Source organism: Benincasa hispida, unplaced genomic scaffold (genome assembly GCF_009727055.1).
Source record: "Benincasa hispida cultivar B227 unplaced genomic scaffold, ASM972705v1 Contig633, whole genome shotgun sequence".
In the NCBI taxonomy this organism is placed as follows: Eukaryota; Viridiplantae; Streptophyta; class Magnoliopsida; order Cucurbitales; family Cucurbitaceae; genus Benincasa; species Benincasa hispida.
The window spans coordinates 41,458-63,582 of record NW_024064986.1 but is presented as its reverse complement, the minus strand read 5'-3'; the positions used below and the strand labels follow the sequence as shown (position 1 = coordinate 63,582).

At 36.4% G+C, this 22,125-nt stretch overlaps 1 protein-coding gene across 1 annotated transcript in view; it reads left to right on the top strand.

Moving 5' to 3' along the window:
- Nucleotides 1-13,569, top strand: part of LOC120069855 — a 59,113-nt gene extending 45,544 nt beyond the window's left edge. The window contains exons 5-7 of the mRNA XM_039021672.1: nt 11,239-11,385; nt 12,349-12,447; nt 13,131-13,569. Of these exons, the coding sequence (XP_038877600.1) occupies nt 11,239-11,385; nt 12,349-12,447; nt 13,131-13,202 (318 nt within the window). The 3' untranslated portion in view covers nt 13,203-13,569. The remainder of the gene's footprint in view (nt 1-11,238; nt 11,386-12,348; nt 12,448-13,130) is intronic.
- Nucleotides 13,570-22,125: the final 8,556 nt, after the last annotated feature.

Below are 22,125 nucleotides of genomic sequence, written 5' to 3'. Positions count from 1 at the left end.
TGACCACTGGCGGCCACGTCTGACCACTGTCTCTGACAACTATTTTTCGGTGACCGCTAACAACCAACTTCGGGTGACCATTTTTTTTAAGAAACTGTTGCCACCCAATTGTTGACTATTGTTTTTTTGGTGACCGTTGTTGGCAAACCTCCGATCACCATTTTTCAGTGACCACCGCCGGCCACCTCCAACTACCGTATTTTTCGACGACTACCGGTGGCCAACTTTTATATAAAAACATTTTGAAAACAAATGGAAAAAATATATTAATAAAAAGAATATATTTATTATAATTAATCGGTTAAATAAATTTCCAAATATAAAATGTAATTTGGTAATTTTAAAATGACTCTTAGAACCAAACATAATAATTCAAAAAAGTATTTGAAAATCACTTTTAAAAGTTTGAAACCAAACAAATTTGATAGTTAAAAAATCACTTTTACAAAATCAGTTGTACATAAATCGCTTCTAAAATCACTGCTCTGACTTTCACTCCTTCATAGACCCTTACCTGTTTTATGTCTACTTTCTTGCTTTTTATTCCACACTTTATTCTTATCCACACAATCCCTCCCCCCCACTGCCCCCCTTTACTGCTATGATTATAAAATTGATTTAACAAAACAAATATCGCGCCCCCTGTGGATGGACTCGGACCTACCGCTTAAGTGTAAGATCGGTATTATAAATTTTCTTTGATTAGTAAGGGTTTGACTCAACTTAACTAGCCTCTCCAAGGGTGGACAATTAGCTAAGACCGAAATAACCGCATCTTAGTGACAAAGCTCAACACTTCGACCCTTTTTAGATCATGTTATCTTCATTGCTATCTCTTGGTGTAAATTGTCCAAATTATTCCATTCATGTAGTTTTGATTCACTTTTGACCAATTGGAGATGTCTTTTGTAACTCCTTTGATCCGGAGCTTCTCTCCTCTCTCCTTTTGTAATTTTATACATCAATGAAATTGTTTCTTATAAAAATAAATAAATAAATAAACTAGCTCCAATATTCTTGTAAACCACTTGCATACTTGCAGAAGGAAAAATGGGCTTCTTCGTGCAACTCCAGCCTATAAACCAAACTAGTTTTTTTTGCTGCAACTTTTTCCAACGGTTGGACCCACCTCCCGGTGCTCACCTTCTCTGCAATTTTTTCCCACAAATCCTACAATACTAGTCACTCTCCGTCACACAACACCTCTGCTGCCTGACGATGACCATCTGTTTATCTAGTTGCCCCTCTCCGTCACACAACACCTCTATCGCTGCTTCCACAATCTGTTAAGAGGACATACATCATCATAAAATGATGATCTCAAAAGCTTACCACGAGGAATACACCAAAAACCTTCATTTGCCCACAGCCTTGCCTTTCTGCCAGTGTTTTTTTTTTTTTTTTTTTTTTCATTTTTTCGTTCTCACACTTCTTCTTTGATCTACAATACTAGTCACTCTTGGCGCCGTTAAACCCTTCTCCACCATCTGCTGCCTGACGATGACCATCCGTTATCTAGTCGCCCCTCTCTGTCACACAACACCTCTATTGCTGCTTCCACAATCTGTTAGAGGACATACATCATCATAAAATGATGATCTCAAAAGCTTACCTCGAGGAATACACCAAAAACCTTCATTTGCCCACAGCCTTCCCTTTCTGCCAGTGTTTTTTTTTCTTTTTTTTTTTTTTTTTTCATTTTTTCGTTCTCACACTTCTTTGATTTCCTTTGGAATTTCCATCGTTGGAGTTGTTATCGCTGCATTCACCCTTTCTCTTCTCTTTGGCCAGCCCTCCTAGGTATGTTGGTAGTTCTTGTGTCTGCACGAATGGTTTCCATGCCCCTAATTACTTTTGGACAGAAACGGCCATTTTTCCCTTATAACATCGTTGGTGTCCTGTTGTATTCTGTTTTTAAAAAAACATAGTTGGTGTCCTTCTGTATGATCTCTAGTAGAGGTGTTAATGGTTCAGTTAGGTCTATTTTTGACTATAACCATAGACCGTATTGAACATGTTGGTTTTCAATCTTGTTGAACCAACCAAAACCGAAACAGAATATGCCTCAATTTTGGTTTTTGAACCGAACCGTCGGTTCAGTTTGATTTTTTAGAACAAAATGAGAGGGAAGAAAGTGGATTTGTGGCTTTCGGCGGAGGCTGGTGTGAGGATAGTGGTTGAATCTTCTGAGTGCAAACGGACTAATAGCTTTGAGTTTATTAAACAAACAAAACAGCAGGCTGGCATGGCCCGTGACTATGGAGGAGATGGGAGGCTGGAGGCTGCTTGCTGGTAAAAAAAATCCAAGGCACGTGAGCTGGAGGGGAAAATGGCAGTGGGGTGTGGCTGTCTGTATGAATTGAAGCTGAAGGTGAGATTTGAGAAACGAGAATTTTAGAGTTTTTTTTTTCACCATCATTTCCTGTGAACAAAGGAGAAAGGAAGGCTAACATGTGACATTCGATGTGGGCTGGTGGGAATTGGGCCTCTTTGAATTAAAAACATATGGGCTGGGCTTATTTAATTTAAATATATATATGATAAAAATAAAAGAAGGAAAAAACACACGACTAATTTACGTGGAAAACTCTAGGCCAGGGAGAAAAAACCACGATCAAATCTTATTATTAAGTTACACAGAAATACAGAAAGACTGCTCAAATAAATAGACAGACAGGAAGCCCTAGGCCCATAAGAGAATTACAAATAAACCCTTAGGGCAAACCAACCCTTTTTCGACACTCCCCCTCAAGTTGGGGCGTAAATATCGATCAGACCCAACTTGCTGACACAGTAATCAAAACTCCATCTTAACAACTCCTTTGTAAGGACATTTGCAATCTGCTGATTTGAAGGGATGTAAGGAATACATATGCTCCCATTATCCAGTCTTTCTTTAATGAAATGTCTGTCAATCTCGACGTGTTTGGTTCTATCGTGCTGGATCTGATTGTTGGCAATACTTATATTTCATTGGAAGCTCACTGTCTTGTCGAAGATCTGTTAATACTTTCTTCAACTAGATCTCTTCACATATCCCCAAACTCATGGCCCTGTACTCGGCTTCTGCACTACTCCTGGCAACCACTCCCTGTTTCTTACTTCTCCAAGTGACCAGATTGCCCCAGACAAACGTGCAATATCCAGACATAGACTTTCTATCAACAACAGATCTAGCCCAGTCCGAATCTGTATATGCTTCTTTACCACGTTTACTAAACTTCTTGAATAGAAGACCTTTACCAAGAGTGCCCTTTAAATACCGTAGGATGCGTTCAACAGCTGTCATATGTTCCTCATAGGGAGCTTGCATGAACTGACTAACAACACTTACGACATATGATATATCAGGTCTTGTGTGAGATAAATATATCAACTTCCCGACTAATCGCTGATATCTCTCTTTGCTAATAGGGGCTCCATTATTAACATTACTCAGTTTGACAGGGTGTCTACAGGTTTACACCCAGTCATTCCTGTTTCTTTGAGGAGATCTAGAGTATACTTTCGTTGTGAGACAGAGATACCCTCTTTCAATCGAGCCACCTCCATCCCAAGGAAGTATCGCAATTTTCCTAGATCTTTAATTTCAAATTCTTCAGCCATCTTTGTTTTAAGTCTCATAATTTCATCAGTATCATCACCGGTCAGAAAAAATGTCATCTACATACACAATAAGTACTGAGGTCTTTCCTGAACTCGACTTTTTTGTAAACAACGTGTGGTCTGAATGCCCCTGATCATACCCCTGAGCTTTAACAAACGTGGTGAATCTGTCAAACCAGGCTCTTGGCGACTGTTTCAATCCATACAGTGACTTCTTCAATCTACAAACCCGATGGTTAAACTGGTGTTCGAAGCCGGGTGGAGGGCTCATATAGACTTCTTCGAGTTCTCCATTAAGAAATGCATTCTTCATATCCAATTGGTACAAAGGCCAATCTTTATTAACAGCAACAGATAATAGTACCCGGATCGTATTGAGTTTGGCCACAAGAGAGAATGTCTCAGAGTAATCAATACCAAAGGTCTGGGTAAAGCCTTTGGCTACCAGTCTCGCCTTGTATCTATCAATCGAGCCATCGGATTTGTACTTGACAGTAAACACCCATTTACATTCAACCGTCTTGTGCCCCTCAGGAAGAGTAACCTGTTCCCATGTTCCATTTCTCTCTAGAGCTCTCATTTCTTCCATAACTGCAGCCTTCCACTCGGGAGTTTCCATGGCAACTTGTATATTACTTGGAACCATTACCGTATCTAGACTGGTAGTAAGAGCCTTGAACTCAGGAGATAGGTTACTATATGTCATGTAACTATGCATAGGGAACTTTGTACATGACCTAGTCCCTTTTCTCAAGGCAATTGGAAGATCAAGAGATGCATCACGGTTTTCCTCTTCTCTACGTTCCTTACTGCAGCTAACCGTCTGATTTATGAATCTTTCGTTAGAAGGACTTCCCACACAATCACCTTCCCTTCCACTATTCTCGTTTGCTAGAGTTATTTCTTCAGTGTTGTCTTTTCCATCAGTTTCTCCATCCTCCTCAATTCCCTTTATTTTCTCATCATTTGTATCAATTTCCTCTATTTTCTCATCATTTGCATCAACCTCTATATCTCTGTCCATTCTACAATTATTAGTCTCAACACAATCATCAGTATCACAAACAGGGATATTCATACCTGGAACTGAGACCGAGTCAGACTCATGAACTGGAATCGGAGAAGTGACAGGCGGCATTGTTTCCTTCCTGAGATTCTTCCTGTAGTAAGTTATCCAAGGGACTTGACTAGTGGGAAGAACAGGACTAGGAAGAACAGGGCTAGGATGTTNAGATTCTTCCTGTAGTAAGTTATCCAAGGGACTTGACTAGTGGGAAGAACAGGACTAGGAAGAACAGGGCTAGGATGTTCAGGTTTAGCCGACACCACTAGGGGAATGGAGTACGTGGACCAGTTAGCCTCTTCACTAGGACTCTCCCCCTGAAGAGGACTAACGGGGAAAAACGGTTGATCCTCGAGAAAGGTGATGTCCATAGACACAAAGTACTTCCGAGACAAGGGATGATAACACTTGTACCCACATTGATGGAGAGGGTACCCAACAAAGACACATTTCTGGGCACGAGGAGTGAATTTCGTACGATTGGGACCGTGAGTATGGACAAAGACAACACATCTAAACACCCGCAGAGGTACGTCAGGAATTAATCGGGTGTTGGGATACAATTCTTTGAAACAGTCAAGAGGAGTATGGAACGATAAGACACGGGAAGGCATGCGGTTGATAAGGTGGGCTGCAGTGAGGATAGCATCGCCCCACAGATAGGAAGGAAGAGAGGTAGATATCATAAGGGAATGAGCGACCTCTACTAGATGCCTATTTTTCCTCTCAGCTACTCCGTTTTGCTGGGGAGTATAGGCATACGAGCTTTGATGGATAATTTCTTTAGATACCAGGAAGTCCCGAAAAGAGTTATTGATGAATTCACGCCCGTTGTCACTCCGTAAAATGGCAATTTTTGTGTTGAATTGGGTTTCTACGATCTCATAAAATTGTTGGGAAACAGAGGACACCTCAGACTTATCGGTCAAAAGGAAGACCCAGGTCAATCTGGTGTGATCGTCAATAAATGTGGTGAATCACCGTTTGCCTATAGAGTAGTGGTTGGTGAGGGACCCCAGACATCACTATGGATAAGACTGAACGGTTTGGACGACTTGTAAGGTTGAGAGTGAAACGAAACACAACTTTGTTTAGCCCAGATACACACATCGCACTGTAAGGATGATATATTAATATTATGACATAAATGTGGAAAAAGATACTTCATATATTGAAAATTGGGATGTCCCAGATGGTAATGCCATAACATAAAATTGGTCTCAATAGTAGAGAAATTCAAAGAAATAAAACTAGTCCTATAACCATCCTTAAAGGAAGTTTCATCAGTCAGGAAATAGAACTCCCTATCATGCCGGGTAATGCTAATCGTCGTCTCCGAGCTCAGATCTTGAAACAAAACAATGTCGGGTGAGAAAACAGTCTGACAGTTCAGGTCCCTTGTAATTTTACTAACAGATAGTAAGTTATACGAAATTTTAAGAACATGCAGCACATCACACAATATTAAACCATCAAACGAAGAAAGATGTCCTTTCCCTGCTACAGGGGTAAAGGACCCATCTGTGATTCTAATCTTTTCATTGCCGGCACTCGGGTGATATGATATAAAATGATCAGAAGACCCGGTCAGATGATTTGTTGCTCCAGAGTCCACAATCTAGGGCCGTTTACCATTAATGCTAATAAAACCAAAAGACTGAGTCGTACCTGAGTGTGCAATTGCACCGACCCCAACAACACTTAAGTTACTCTGACTGTCAGCTTGAGGCAGAGTCGAGGTCTTTTCATTCGTCGAGTCGCTGACCAGAGCCCATCCAGGACCAGCCTTGTTCTGTGACTGACGATGTTTGTAATTTGGAGGTTTTCCATAAAGCTTCCAACACTGGTCTTTCGTGTGCCATGGTTTTTTGCAATGCTCACAGATAGGTGGAGGTTTCTTGTCACAGTCTGATCCAGATGACTTGGTGGCAAAAGCAGCAACCTCAGTAGACGTAACTACTAAAATATTCATGGCCTTAGGCCTGTCTTCTTCGAGGTGTATTTCAGAGCACACCTCCCTCAGTGATGGTGTAGGACATTGACCCAAGATCCTGCTGCGAACACCGTCAAATTTTGGATTTAACCTAGCTAGAAAATCATACACTTGATCAGCTTCCTCAAGTTTGGAATACTGCGTTCCATCATGTGTACATCTCCATATAATCTCACGGCATAAGTCCATTTTTTGCCATAACAAGGTAATTTGTTGAAGTATGACGTGACGTCCATAGCTCCTTGCTTACATTCATGGACTTGTTTGCATAAGGTATAAAGGCAGGATGCATTCTGCTTCTGCAAATACAATTGTTGTACTGCATCCCAGATCTCTTTGGCAGTCGCCGTATAAAGTAACGGTCTACAAATTTGAGGTTCCATGCTACTCACCAGAACTGATCGTAGCAATGAATCTTCTACTCTCCAGATACATTCGTGGGGACTGTCGGGTTCAGGTTTGGCTATCTCCCCAGTTAGATAGCCAAATTTCTGTCTTCCTTCCAGAGCCATTCGGATGGATTGAGACTAGGAGAAATAATTTTCGCCATTCAACTTTTCTCCAATAATAATTCCTGCAGAGTGTCCTATTGATCCAGATAATAAATTTGTAGTAGGTAAGAATGGAAAGAGTTTACCGAGTTCTCGGAGCCTAGTTGTAAATTGGACGATTCCGGTTGAACAAGTTTTGAGTTTGTACCAAGAACCGACCCAAAATCCGCGAGTTGTTGTTGGAGGAAAAGAAATCTGCTTTTAATTTCATCAGAACACGCCCCGGTCAGACTTGCCGGAGAGTTCGCCGGAAAAGCGACCGGACTGGCGTCATTGCAGTCAGAGAGGATCGGCCGATCTACCACTGGAAGTTACTGGTTAGAAAACCCACCGACGAGGCCGCGGCTAGTTGAGCCAGAAAAGTCGCCGCGGCTTCGAACCCTAGGGTTATTGATCGATCTGGTGAGCTCTCGTCTGGTTTGTGCGAAGCCTGCTGGAGATCTACCGGCCTGTTGTGCGCGGAAGCTGCTAGAAGGTCGACAGATCTGATCGCCGTCGACTGTTCTGGATTCGAGGAAGGTTGGGCTGCGATCGGATCTGTTCGCCCAACACCATCTGCACCTGGGAGATCGATGGGTCCGCGGCTGAAGTGAGGCTGGGCATCGCTCAGATTTGGACGCCGATTCTCTTTGGTTGGGCGCGATCCGATCTGTCCATCGATGGATTGGGTTGTCGTTCCGGTGGCACTCATTTGTTGAAGAAGGCGAGGTAAGGCGGTCTCTAGGTATTGTTGGACAGCTTCCTTAATCGTGTTTGCTATCTCAAAATTGGTCGTCGAAGGAGACTCAGGTGGCTAGGGTTTTATGGCCTAGAGTTTTATCCCCTGGCTCTGAGACCATGATAAAAATATAAGAAGAAGAAGGAAAAAACACACGACTAATTTACGTGGAAAACCCTAGGCTAGGGAGAAAAAACCACGATCAAATCTTATTATTAAGTTACACAGAAATACAGAAAGACTGCTCAAATAAATAGACAGACAGGAAGCCCTAGGCCCATAAGAGAATTACAAATAAACCCCTAGGGCAAACCAACCCTTTTTCGACAATATATATAATTTCGATTTGATTAATAATAGATTTTTGTCACAGTGAGTTGAGAACCAAACCGAAATTTTCAATTTTCTTTGCTATTGAACCAAATAGCCATTTAATTTGAAGAAAACTGGACCAAACCAGTTTGTTCGGTTCGACTCGGCTTGGTTTGTTGGATCTAATCGATTTTTTAACACCCCTGATCTTTACATCCAACCACTTTTTGCCTCTGCGTGGAAAAAATTGCGATATTTCATCTATTTATCGCTAAAATATTGTTAAATCTCTGATATTGATAGCGATATAAGGGGATAACATCTTTTTTCTCAAATATCCACGAAATATCACCAATATTGTTGATACATCGTTGATATATTTACAAAAACATGGAAGTACTGCCAAAATATTGTAGATAAGTTGCCAAAATATTGCAGATATATCGCCCAAATATCACTAGCTGTCGACTGTCGCTTTTTTCTCTCAATTTTCAGTTTCTAACTTTTTCCAATTTCCAAATTTAACTTTTTTCAGCCTCTTCAGTCCAAAATCTTCATTTCCAAGACTGAATTTGAAAAAAAAAAATCCCCACAAAAAACCTATATTTTCATTTGAACTTTTTGAATTTATTTGAATTTTGCTTATTTTCACCATCTAAAACTTTCATTTCCAAGCAATACAATTTGAAAAAATAACTATATTGTATGTTTTAATCTCATTCAAACTTTTTTCTATTGAATTTTCACTTCATTTCACAACAAACTTGAATTAATGTGAATTTTGTTTTTTTGTTTTTACCATACAAAACTTTGATTTCTAAAAAAATAATATATATAGAAAAGAACCTATATTTTAACTTCATTCACTTTCACATCATTTCACCTCAAACATAAATTGATGTGAGTTTTGCTTCTTCCCATAGTTTTCTGCTTGTATATTATGAAGTTGAAAATAAGGGATATGCATGCTGAAGTAGACAAGGTCGAGAAAACTATTGACTATCTAGATTTGCTCGAGGTTGGGGGCTGAGCTGGGCGATGAAGAAAATGATCCACTCTACATTCTTCAGAGCATCTTCGCTCATCATTTAGATGGAATATGGTTTGATCCAAGGTATATCTTATCTTCTTACTGGTATCATTGGGATCGACATTGATACTCATGTATGACATACGTCCAATTATGTTGGAAATTTTGAACATATTACAACTTGTGAGCAATAATATCACTATCAAATAAATTATGTGAATGTGAGGCTAGTACTTCCTAGATACTCATCTTACTATTAAACGTTGTATTTAACCTTTTATATGTATAACTAAGACTTTATCATGAGATATTCATTTTTCGGTCTTCACTATTATCTATTATTCCATTACTAATCATATTTGACTTCTAATTATTGAGTTATATGCTTGAAGTCATAGTTTATTACTTAAATAAGTTTGTTTTAAAATTTCACTAAAATTTCACAATTTTTTTTTTACATATATAAATTTCGGTGATATTCGTGATATTTCCATAATATTCATTGATATATCCGTAAATTCAAGTTATCGATATTTACATCGATAAAGATTTTTTCATCTTTGGTTCAGCGTTGCTACAGACCAATCCCTCTGCCATTTTTTTTTTTCAATAGCACATTTTTTGTTCCCGGGGATTTCATTAGCTTCGCGTCCTCTCTCATCCTTCTTCTAGGGAGACTTTGCTTTAATCTGAGCATTTCAGATCACCCACTTTCCCTTCCCACTCGTTGCCTTTCAATTTCTGCGAAGAACATTCCACGGTGGAGGATGAGATTTTGAACTTACCACTGGAAATTTTGGATTTGACCTTCATTACTAAGGCTTTATGTTGCTCTTCTCCTAAAATCTGGTGCTTTGCGAATTCTTGTCATCAATTGCTCGATACTTTCATACATGGACTGTGCAACATACCTTTGATCTCAACAATGTCTCTCGAAACCATCCATCCTCTCTTCTAATTTTTTTAGCCCTTTATTATTTTTTTTCCAATCTTCCAAGGAAGAATGTGCTCGGATACCAATTGTTAGGATACCACGTAAAAAGGAAGAGGAAAGGAAACACAAAAAACATAAAGATAGTAAATATATTTCAATATCAAGGGAAATTATTGTTAAATGACCAATCAACCCAAAAGCTTAAGTTGATGAGTTACACTAAATTTAATTATACCAATAGTTATAACACTCCCGTCACTTGTGGGCTTGAAGATTTGTAAAAGGCCCAACATGAGGAAATCAATATTAATTGGAGGGGAATTAACATTACAAAAGTTCGAACATAGGACCTTTTTCTCTAATACCATGTTAATTTACCGATCAACCCAAAAACTCAAGTTGACAAATTACAGTAAATTTGTTAGGATTCCTCTTAACAAGAACACTCAAGAACACAAAAAACAAACAAGAACACTAAAAGATAGAATTATATTGCAATATCGATAAAGATATTACTATATACCTCAACACATTCTAGAGGGCTGAGAATTTTCTCCCAAATTCCCCAAAGGAAATCCCACAAAATTCTTCATACCCTCCTCTCAACCCATTCCCTCTATTTATAATCAAAAAGTCCTAACAAACTTACTAGCTAATTACTAATATGTCCCTCCTAATAACCATATTGATATTCTCTAATAATCCTACTATTTCCCTAACTAGGGGCCTTTCAAAATTTAATTTTATTCATACTTTTAACGGTTATAATATACCATTGCCTTTCGAGATGCTACTCTCCCAAAGTTCCACGATGGGAACTCTCACAAAAATGTACACCCTCTAAGATCTCTAACTTCCCTTACTAATAATCAAGACAACACTAGTTAATTACCCATAAAATCCCTTGCTAATATCCTACTAATATTACCCATATACGCCTCACAAGTACTCTCACTTTTTGTTCTTCCAGTTATCACTGCTTTTCTTTATATTGATGTCAGTAGAGATGCTCAGTTCTTGCATTTCAACAGATAATTGTAAGAGAAGCTTCAAAAGTCATTCAAGATTTTGGCAGGAGTTGGAATAGAACTTCAATAACTGCTGAAGGAGATAGCATCCTTGCTTCAATATCGATGGAGGGACCAACTGTTTTAAAATCTCCATCAAGAGGGTTCAAGGTATGAATTGGCCTTTGCTTTAGATCCTTGCCAGCTTTGAGACTCCTTTTCTTTTCTTTTTCTTTTTCTTTCTTCATTCCTTTTTCAGTTTAGCTGTCAAAATCAGGGGGGCATAGACACATGGTTTCTATAAGTCTGTCAATTGGTATGGTGGATAGACCGTAGAATAAAAGTGATATGGGCTTTTAAAGAGTGCTTCCAAGTTGTGTCGGTGCCATGGGCCTCCACAAGAAAATTTTCGCTGGTGCCACTTGTTTCAGAGATTAATTCATTTATTTTCTGTGACATGGAGGCCTTATGGAGATAAGGATTCTTTTATTCCCACTGTTTAGGCACTCATATTGTGCCCAAAAAATGTAAAATTAAAATGCAAACTATACGTCCTTTTTCTTTTCTTTTTTTTTTTTAAACGGAAACAAACTTTTCATTGATATAATGAAAAGAGACTATTGTTCAAAATACAATGCTCAAGATACAACGATACAAGATAATTATAATAATTCGGAGTTCTATGGATCAGTAGGTGCACCAGAGCATCTCAACTAGGTTGATACTCCCATAGGCATCCTCATCATATCCCTTTACAAATACTTCCTCTCGTTTGGGGAAATTCTTTTCCTTCAAGGATTAAAAATATGCAAACTAAGATGACTTTTCTTTTTTTTAATGGAAACAATCAATTTTTATCCCAACAATGAAAAGAGATTAATCCTAAAAAGTACAAGAAACTTTAAAGGGATACAAAATCATAATAGAAAGTGAATTGAATGAATTCTAGGCGGTTACTTGAAACAGACATTGACATTATGATTTCTTTCTGTTTGTGCATATTTGGATTTCTTTCTGCTTATTGCTTTTCCATCTCATCTAGGAGAGCTCAATTTATGTCGGATGTCAAGCTTCGATAGAGCTGTGTTTGTTTGCTTAGTTCTTGCCATTCTTATAGCTCTTGTAATCCTGCAGACTACCAGATCATCCCATTATGTGTCGAAGGAACACAGAAGTATATTGTCTCAGGAACTGCTACTTCAGAAGCTGGAAGAAGTCAATAGATCAGTCAAGGTATTATCAGTTCTGTGGTTACTACTGTAGGAAATAATTGGAATTGATACTTATCAAGAGAATGATAGCTGCTGGTCTCTAGTAGTTGTCAACTAAATTAGAATGAAATGCTTGTTTTCTCCCATCAACTCTCTATTTGATATCGGGAAAAAACTTGCTGCACTTATTTTTGTGTAGCCTAGCCAATTGCTCAATAAAAATTTTCCATGTGTCAATTTTTTTTTTAAAAATTGAATTGATATATTTTTTTTACTATCTACTAAGGGAGAGATGCATGAGATTAGGTGCAGCCTAGTCATTGCCCTTTGATAATTATCTTGTTCAAAACCATTAATGTTTCATTGAGAGCAAAGCATGAGCTAGCAAGTCACTTTTCAAGAAATCAGGACATCCATTTGTCAAAAACATTATGCTCATGGCCGGTCCTGAGATAAGTAGAGTGGGCTGTGAACATAATGGAAGGAGTGAGCTTAATGCCTTCTAATAATGTGAATTGGTGGGTAGTTTACAACGAAAAAAATTGAAATACTAGGTACTACAATGTCCACATGGAGCTCAAGAATAGATTGCTCAGGTAGATGGAATATCATTAACCTAATTGTTTTATTCTTCATTGATCTAATTCTCTTATTTCCTATTTCTTCCATTTATTTCGGTTTCTTTTCTCATGACTTTGGAAACAGAAAATTGAGCAGCTTATTACCCTATCCAACCCCCAGAAGTCACCTGAGAAGAAACATCAAACTGGTATCTGAACCTATTTTGTTAGTTCAAGGTTGTGTGGACAAGGGAAAAGAAATGTGGATGTGCACTCTGTATGTATAAGGTAGGAAAGTAGCTCTGTAAAGCATGATTTTCTTGGCAAGAAACACCGATATCTGGCCACTTGAGCAGTTTGTATTTACTATTAGTTTGAGTGACTCGAGTGATATGGGCTCAATATTTCGTTATTTAGGCATTAACTAGTGAAAAAAGCAAGTCACCCTCATATGCTGCATGAAACAGAGAGGGAAATGCAGGTTAGAAAGACCATGACAAACATGTTTATGTTTGGGTATATAGTATGAGCAACTATTTTTTAGTATTGATTTATAAAGTTGCGTATGACAAGGAATTTTTTTCTCTTCAACAAGAATTTTGGTGTTCACGCTATCGTTCAAAAAATATGAATGTGCGTTTATATAAAAGTACAGATTAAAATTTTTAATGACGAATATTTCTTTAAATTGAATATTGACGTCAATAATGATGAACAATATCTTAGTATCAAATATTCATGATTCCTGAAACATAAATACAATTGTGGGATAATATTTTTTATTGTCAAATGACTAGTAATTGAGTAAGCTAGTCAACTTCACATTAGCATGGACGAAAAATGAAAATTGTAGGGATAATAACACTAGAGGGAACACACAGAAGATGGTGCACGTTTAGAGTAGTGATAAACGTATGTTTTAGTGCTTTTGTTAGTTCGATTTTAATGCTTTTGCTAGTTCGATTGGACTCGAGTTTAACAAAATTTTACTATTGTAGAAAGTGTACTTCAATCTCTTTTTCGCTAGAGGGTGTATTCAACAATATATGATGGGCATTTTATAAATCATGTATATTTAGTAACGTTTTTGTTATATGTATTCTACCACTTATATTATATCAATGGTGTAATAAGTAGGTGCATTTCAAATAAATGATGTATAGACATGCATTTATTTGAAATAAATGATGTATATACATGCATGCTTGGGAGTGCTATAAAAGTGTCCAACTTCCATATTGTTCAAACGTAAAACAAAGATGCTTATACTCCAATTCAAGCTCATGTATAACTTAAGCAATACAGTATGTACAGATGCATTGCTCGTATATCATATTGTACATTGCTAAACAATACAGTATGTACAGATACATTACTCGTATATCATATTGTACACTGCTTATAATGGTTCATATCATATGAATCATTCATCCATATTTTACTTATTAATGTTCAACACTTCATAAACACCACATACAATTAATGCACAATACACAAAAATGAAATTTATAAATTGTAGTAACGACAACATATTTAATAGTTGAATTTGCAGTTATACAACTTCATCGCTTCTTTTACAATTTTTTCTACCTTAAGTAGTTTTTTTTAAGTACACTTGAACTCAAACATATAACTTTGATGCTCTATACTTTCAATGGGTAACATGACTTCCGATGTACATTGAATATAAACAACAGATCATGACAAATAACTATTACTCACAAAGATTACACATTTACACCAATAAGATTGCACGACAATAAAAATGACAAATAACTATTACTCACAAAGATTACACATTTACACCTGTCTCTTATACACATCTAGATGTGTATAAGAGACAGACATATACGTACTAGTAACATAGGATATCTATATCTATACTTTTTGTTTCAAATTGACTATCAACAGTGAAACTTAACCCTTTTTTTTTTTTTTTTTTTCTTTTTTGGTTTCAAAACATTTATTAGCAGTAGATAATGGCATTTGTTTAATGTACATAAATAGTTATAAAACAAAGTAAAGAAATCTATATCTAAAAAATATAGGAACAGCTATTGCAAATGCTTTTTTTTTTTTCCTTTCTTAGTAGCAGTAAAAATTTATAGAAAAATGTTCCCAATAGAGATCGGTGGAAGGAACAGATGGAAGTAGAAGAAAATTAAAAATAGAGGAAACTTTATAAAATGAGAACATGGTAGATGTTTTCTAATCCCTAAAATATATCAAATATTCCATAACTAATCCATAAATAAAACCTAACATATATGTGGAAGAGAAGAAGATTACAAAGAAGAATTCCATATATATATATACACACACACAGTACTGGAGTTTCTTCCCACAGTTTTCTTCACCACAAATCATAATTTTTTCAGAGAAGTTTAAAGAAAATAGAGAAAAGGAAATCCGGACAAGTAGGAGTATTGAATACTCTTGTCTCTAGTATGCAGTATATGTTTCCTCTCTATTACATTGAAGAGGTCTCTATACAGAGTTTATGTACAATTACCAACGAATGGAAAAATACAAAGAGCAAAAACTTAGGGCTACGTGTTTACAAGGGATTGGAGGAATGATAACAGACTTTTAGCTAATCTAGGTCTCGAACATTCTTAAGATATTTACACAGAGGCTGCCAGCTATACACTACTGAGTCACAGGTCACCAATATCCCCCTCAAACATGGGGGAGATGCAACGAGCCCAAGTTTGGAACGAAGATAGTTAAATTGATGATGAGGCAAGAGCTTTGTAAGGAAATCGTCAACTGCTCCTCCGAAGGAACATATCGAACATCAAGATACCGTTTTAAAACCATATCATGGACAAAGTGAATATCACTATGTGCTTCGTTTGAGCGTGAAAAACGGGATTTGTAGCCACAACACCAAGTTATCACACCAAAGAATAGGTTTGCAAAATAGATGTTACTTAGGGTACACTAGACTATTTTGCTAAAACTTGATTGGTTTTATAAAATTGGTTTAATACAATTAGACTTATTAAGTTATTTTTCAGCAATTTAATTATGGCTACCGCGTCCTTAAGTTTGCTTGTTGCCAATAAACTAACTGGCGAGAACTATACTAGTTGAGAAAATACAATAAACACGACTTTAATCATCGATGATCTCAGATTCGTCCTCACAGAGGAATGTCCTCCTGTTCCAGCTCCTACTGCTCCTCAAAATGTTCGGGAGGCATACAAGCGATGGACAAGGGCGAATGAGAAGGCCCAAGCATACATCTTGGCCAACCTTAACGAAGTTTTGGCCAAGAAGCATGAGCCCATGGTCATTGCACGCGAGATCATAGAGTCCCTGAGGGGAATGTTCGGACAATCGTCTGCTCAGTAGGCACGACACTCTCAAATACATCTTCAACTCATAGATGCAAGAGGGGTCATCTGTTTGGGAATATGTTCTCAATATGATGATCCACTTCAATGTGGCTGAGATGAACGGGTCTAGCATCGATAAGGTCAGTCAAGATAGCATAATTCTAGAATCATTACCAGATAGCTTCCTTTATTTCCGTAGCAATGTTGTCCTGAACAGAATTGACTACAACCTTACAACTCTACTCGATGAGTTGTAGACTTTTCAATCCTTGTTGAAAAGCAAGGAGAAGAAAGGTGGAGCAAATATTGCTTTATCATTTAAAAAGTTTCACAAAGGTTTAACCTCTAGAAATAAGTCTGCACCTTCTTCCTCCGACACCAGAAAGTGGAAGAAGAAGAAGGGTGGTAATGGGAAGGCACCTGCTAACCCACAAGCTACTGCTCCAAGGGGTAAACAACCAGTGAGGATTGACAAGGGAAAATGTTTCCATTGCAACCAGGACGAGCATTGGAAGAGAAGCTGCCCCAGATATTTGGCAGAGAATAAGAAGGCCAAACAAGGTAAATATGATTTGCTTGTTTTAGAGACTTGTTTAGTGGAGAATGATGATTTTGCCTGGATTATTGACTTTGGGGCCACTAACCATGTTTGTTCTATTGGAGTTGATGTCCTAAATCTCGTAGGGTCTTGTAGCTTGTAAACTCTTGTATGAACAAAATTCTTTGATTAATAATATATGATATTTTGTTCACTTCAGTGTATGAAATATATGATATTTTAGTTGCATTAACCACAAACCAATATACTAAGATCCATGGTTATCGTTGTGACTTAAACATGTATGTGGAGACATACAAGTGGATCATGTTTAAGTGATAACTTAAATAGTCTGTAGTATATGGATAAAGCTGGATAGCTTATCATGGTAACACTACGAGTATGGCCTACTTTGTAGGTGTTATGAATGTTGTAAAGTGCTATAAATGATTTGATCCTAATCATTCATGTATTAGACATGCGAGCGAGGATATTCTATACAAATGAGTTTGTATAAGACTGGACCACGAAATGTTTAGTCTCGTTATCTAACACCGTTCATAATTGAGACTTTCATTTCACTAAGATGACTATAGGTAACATGACCTTAATCCTGAGTGAGTTATGAACTGTTGCCTATGAGGACGATCATTTGATTTGCATGGGTGAGAGTGGCTAGATCGTTGATTCAATAAGCCTACCATTTTGGGGATTTGTCTGATTAGGGAGCTGGGAACTCAACTACACAAGATGGAATTCACTCCTTCCCCGAAGTAGGGGTAAGTACATAAATTGCTCCCTTAAGGGCTGATTTCGGGTCTTGCACAATGTGGCGCCACACCCTCTCTTGGCTCGAGAGGGCTTTATTCATAGTGGGACTATGATCTATTGTTCATTAGAGGGACCAGTGGTACTTAAAGAGTTAGATGTAATTACAGGGACAGAACGGTAATTTGGCCTAGCTGTACTTACGAGCAATTTGTGAAGGGTCATCGTACTATTCATTGGTTATATCCAATGGACACATAAGTATATTTATAGTGTGAAGAGTGCAACTATCGGTCTTTAGTGGAGTACTCGGCAATTAATGGATGGTGGATAATGTGATTAAAGAGTGTAGTCAGTTATTCACGTACTGTTAGAGCTTCAAGCTACAAGTCCATAAGGTCCCTTGGTAGCTCAATGGATTCAAGTTGAGAACCAGTTTTTGGGTTAATTTGAAATGTTCAAATTAATAAGAGGAAATTTGATTATATAAGATATAATTAAATTAATCCAATTATATATGAAATAATTGATATAATGTATTCGATACATTATTGTTTAATTAGAGGAACAAATATTTGAATATGATTCAAATATATTTTCTATGAATAAGATTCATAGTTATTAAATTTAATATAAATATGATTTATATTAAATGCCATAAAATAGATAAAAAGAACTATGGTTTATATATTGTATATGATGCAATATTAAAACTATAGGTTATAAATATAATATGATAAATTAGTTATCATATTTATTTATATTTATTAATTATTTGATAATTAACTTCTTTTTCTCCATAACCACCCTTAATGGGTAGTTATTTGTTTTTATGGAAAACGTGGGATAAATGAAAATAATTTTCTAATTATTCTGTAAGATAAGAATTGACAATCGAGTTGCTACACGATTGCTAAAGAGACTATCCAATAGTTTCAATATCTAAACAATCGAGTTACATTGTCTATGCGGTAGACTTCATCATCTACATGATTTCGCTTGTTCGTCTACTCAATCGTCTTCTTCCTCCAAACATTAAACTTTCCCTCTAACCAAAATTAGCCAGAGCCCACCACTCATGGATTTTCACACCGAGAATACCAATGTCACCAAGTGGTAGTGTCTAGTTTGGTTCGAGGATCGAGTTGCTGCTTGCTGCTTGTTCAAGGGAGTTCGATACTTGTTCGCTGCATTCGTGAACGAGCTCGTTGGAGGGATTATCTTGAAGAACGGTTCTTCAAAGGTATAATCTCTTATCCTTTGTTTTTATTTCAGAAGCATGATGTTGTTTAAGTTTTATGCATAATCTGTTCTGTATGACTATAAATGTACGCGTTCATTCACAATGGGGGTTTGGATGATCTGCTTCCAAATATATTTTTTATGAATAAGATTTATAGTTGTTAAATTTAATATAAATATGATTTATATTAAATGCCATAAAATAGAGAAAAAGAACTATAGTTTATATTGTATGTAATGCAATATTTAAACTATAGATTATAAATATAATATGATAAGTTGGTTATCATTTTTATTTTTATTATTTATTTTTTAGAATAATAATCCCTTTTTTCTCTCTAACCACCTTAGTGGGTGGTTAAGTGATTTTTTATGGGAAAAAGAATAAAAGGAAAACCGTTTTCTTCTTCTTCCTAAGTGATTTACACGATATAGTAGAGCCTATATGATAGGAGTCTTTACACTAAACGATTGAAGTAGAAACTACACAATAGTGCTTCTTCTTCAATCGTCTTTCTCCTCCAAACTCTCAAACTCCCTCCAACCAAAATAGTCAGAGCCCACCACTCCTGGGTTCTCACCTTGAGAATGCCGAGGATACCAAGTGGTAGTGTCTTCAACCTTTTGGTTCATGATTTACTTGAAGAGGGTCTTCAAGTTCTTGTTGCTGTTTGTAGAGTTCGTGATAGTTTGAGGGATTTACGCGAATAAGTGTTCTTTAAAGGTATAATCACTTGAACCCTTTTTGTTGTTTAAAAAGCATGCTATAATTTTTGTTAAAATGCATAATCTATGTTCACTATAAATTTATGTTTTCAATCGAAATGGAATTTGGATGATCCCCTTCCGCTCATGGATGTCTTTGTAAACGAGTTCCTACATAATTATGTTTAAGTGTACATGGCTCGACACAGACCCTAAAAAGACTAATAGAGTACACATGGATTTGGGGTATATATCAATTAATACAGCTCGTCATTGGTTTGTTAACGAGCCTTTTGTATTTTCCAATCAAGCTAAACATGTATTTTACCTCAACGATCCCGAATATGGTAATAATTGGAAAGTGGTGCAAGTAGTCCAAAATAAGCATTGTAGGAATGCCAGAAGTAGAAGAACATGAGAATGACCAACTTGAGTTATTAGAAGTTGTGAATAATATTCCTTGTATAATTGATGAATCAATGAATGATACCAGTTTATGTAGAGTTGATGTTGATCCTATAGTCGTAGAAGAACGGATAATTAAACAAGTTGATGTTGACTTCATAAATGACGAGGAAGAGGATGTACAACCATCTTCTGATAGGAGTTTGAGTCTCAATGAACATCTTAATAATACGAAATAATCATGTAAATATTTATCTTCTTTTTCATTTCACAACTTACATATTGTTGTATAATATATATTTTTGTTTGCACAAGAACAATGGTAGGTCACGCCAATAAGGAGGCATTAATGGAGTATCTAGACTTCGAGCATATCGCTGCATCATCCTCCGTGGGAGATAATTCAAGTTATTTTATATACATATTTTCTTTTTATAAAAAGATGTATAATGTGTATTTAAATTAGCGTATAATTTGTATAGTTTGTATTCAATTTGTATTTAAATCAATGTATAATTTGTTTAGAGGCCAATTTTATAATACTAGGATGACACGTGGATACTCTCGGAATATTGATTTGGATAAAAATGTCCAAGCATTTGGGAGAATTCCTTTCGAGATTGACCCTGTATGGGAGAAACCAATTTGTTATAATGCAAAAAAGTTTAGCATGTCATTGGTACCAACGTTCCAGAATCCTTTTGTTCGTTATTGAACATGGAGAGAGGTACCAATAGAAACTAGAGAGCTTGTTAAAAGTCGACTAATGGTATGATGGTTATTTGATATTTTACAAATTATATATATTCGTGTTTATGGATACTAATTAGTTATTATTATTTTTTAATTCAGAATCATTTTCTGTTTGACGTGTCCAACCAACTAGTCAATGATTTCATCGATAAATAGATGAAAATATCGGTTAAAGAGTATAGGTCAGAACTACACAAACACTATAAAAGAATATGCAAATCCTAAAGAGGCACGAAAACACCCACCTAATTGACTTAAAGATGCCATCGAAGATTGATACTTTATATGCACTAAGTTTGAATCCACTGAATGGAAAGTAAGAACTTTTGTGTTTATTTCGGTTTACTTGCATTTCAATTACTAATTTTCTCTTAATTTCTCATTTTATTAGAAAGTGGCAGAGAATAATCAAAAGAATTGGTCAGCTCTAAAGTTCACTCATACAGCTTGTTCTACATATGCATACGAGAATCCATGATAGAAATAAAAGTATTTCTATATTTGATTTCTAAGAAAGTATTATTAATATCTTCTATGTGAATTGTTCTACAGAGAGGACTCGACAAACAAACAATGGACCTAGTAGGCTTATTTAAGCGTACGCATTCTAAGAGCGACAACTCATTTGTTAATTAGGTCACTAATGATGCATATATAAGTTTTTATTCCTTAGTGTAACTTTATTTATATACAATGTCATACAATTATTTGTTTAAATTATTGATGTAGAGTCAAATGGTCTAGCTGAGAGAAGCCTCCACCTAGGAAGGGTTTGAACCAATATCAGAAGAAGAAATATGCGAGCAGGTGCTAGAAGATACATGTGAGCAGGTGTTAGGCACAAGAGTGAACCCTGGTAGGGCACCCAAGTCTAAAAAATCAAGAAAAATAAGTTATTGTCGAGTTCATCCTCCTCGAAAGTTATAGAGGAGCAACAACAAGAGATACAATCCTTAAAGATTAGATTGGCTAGATTGGACGAATTGGAAGAAAGAAGACAAACTGAGATGGATGATATGAAAGTTATGATCTTATAACTCAATCACAAGGAGATAAATCGAACTAGGTATAAGCTCTTCAACTTTCGTAGTAAACTAATTAGAAGACTGTATATGTTGTTATCTTGCAGTTATGGTAACAATATAAACGTATAGTTATGTAAAGTATAGTTAATATTTTGAAGTCGAGTTTTAAGTTTTATATTGAGTTTGATATTTTCATATGAGAATATGCTATATTAAGTTTAAGGCTGGGGGGTGGGGAGGGGATTGAATAAAGTTCATTTATATTTATTATTGTTCTTATGCTGGGTTTAAAGTTGGTATATGGGTAAATGTATAGTTATGTTTAAGTTTAATTTGAGTTTAATATTAATTTTGAGATGTGGG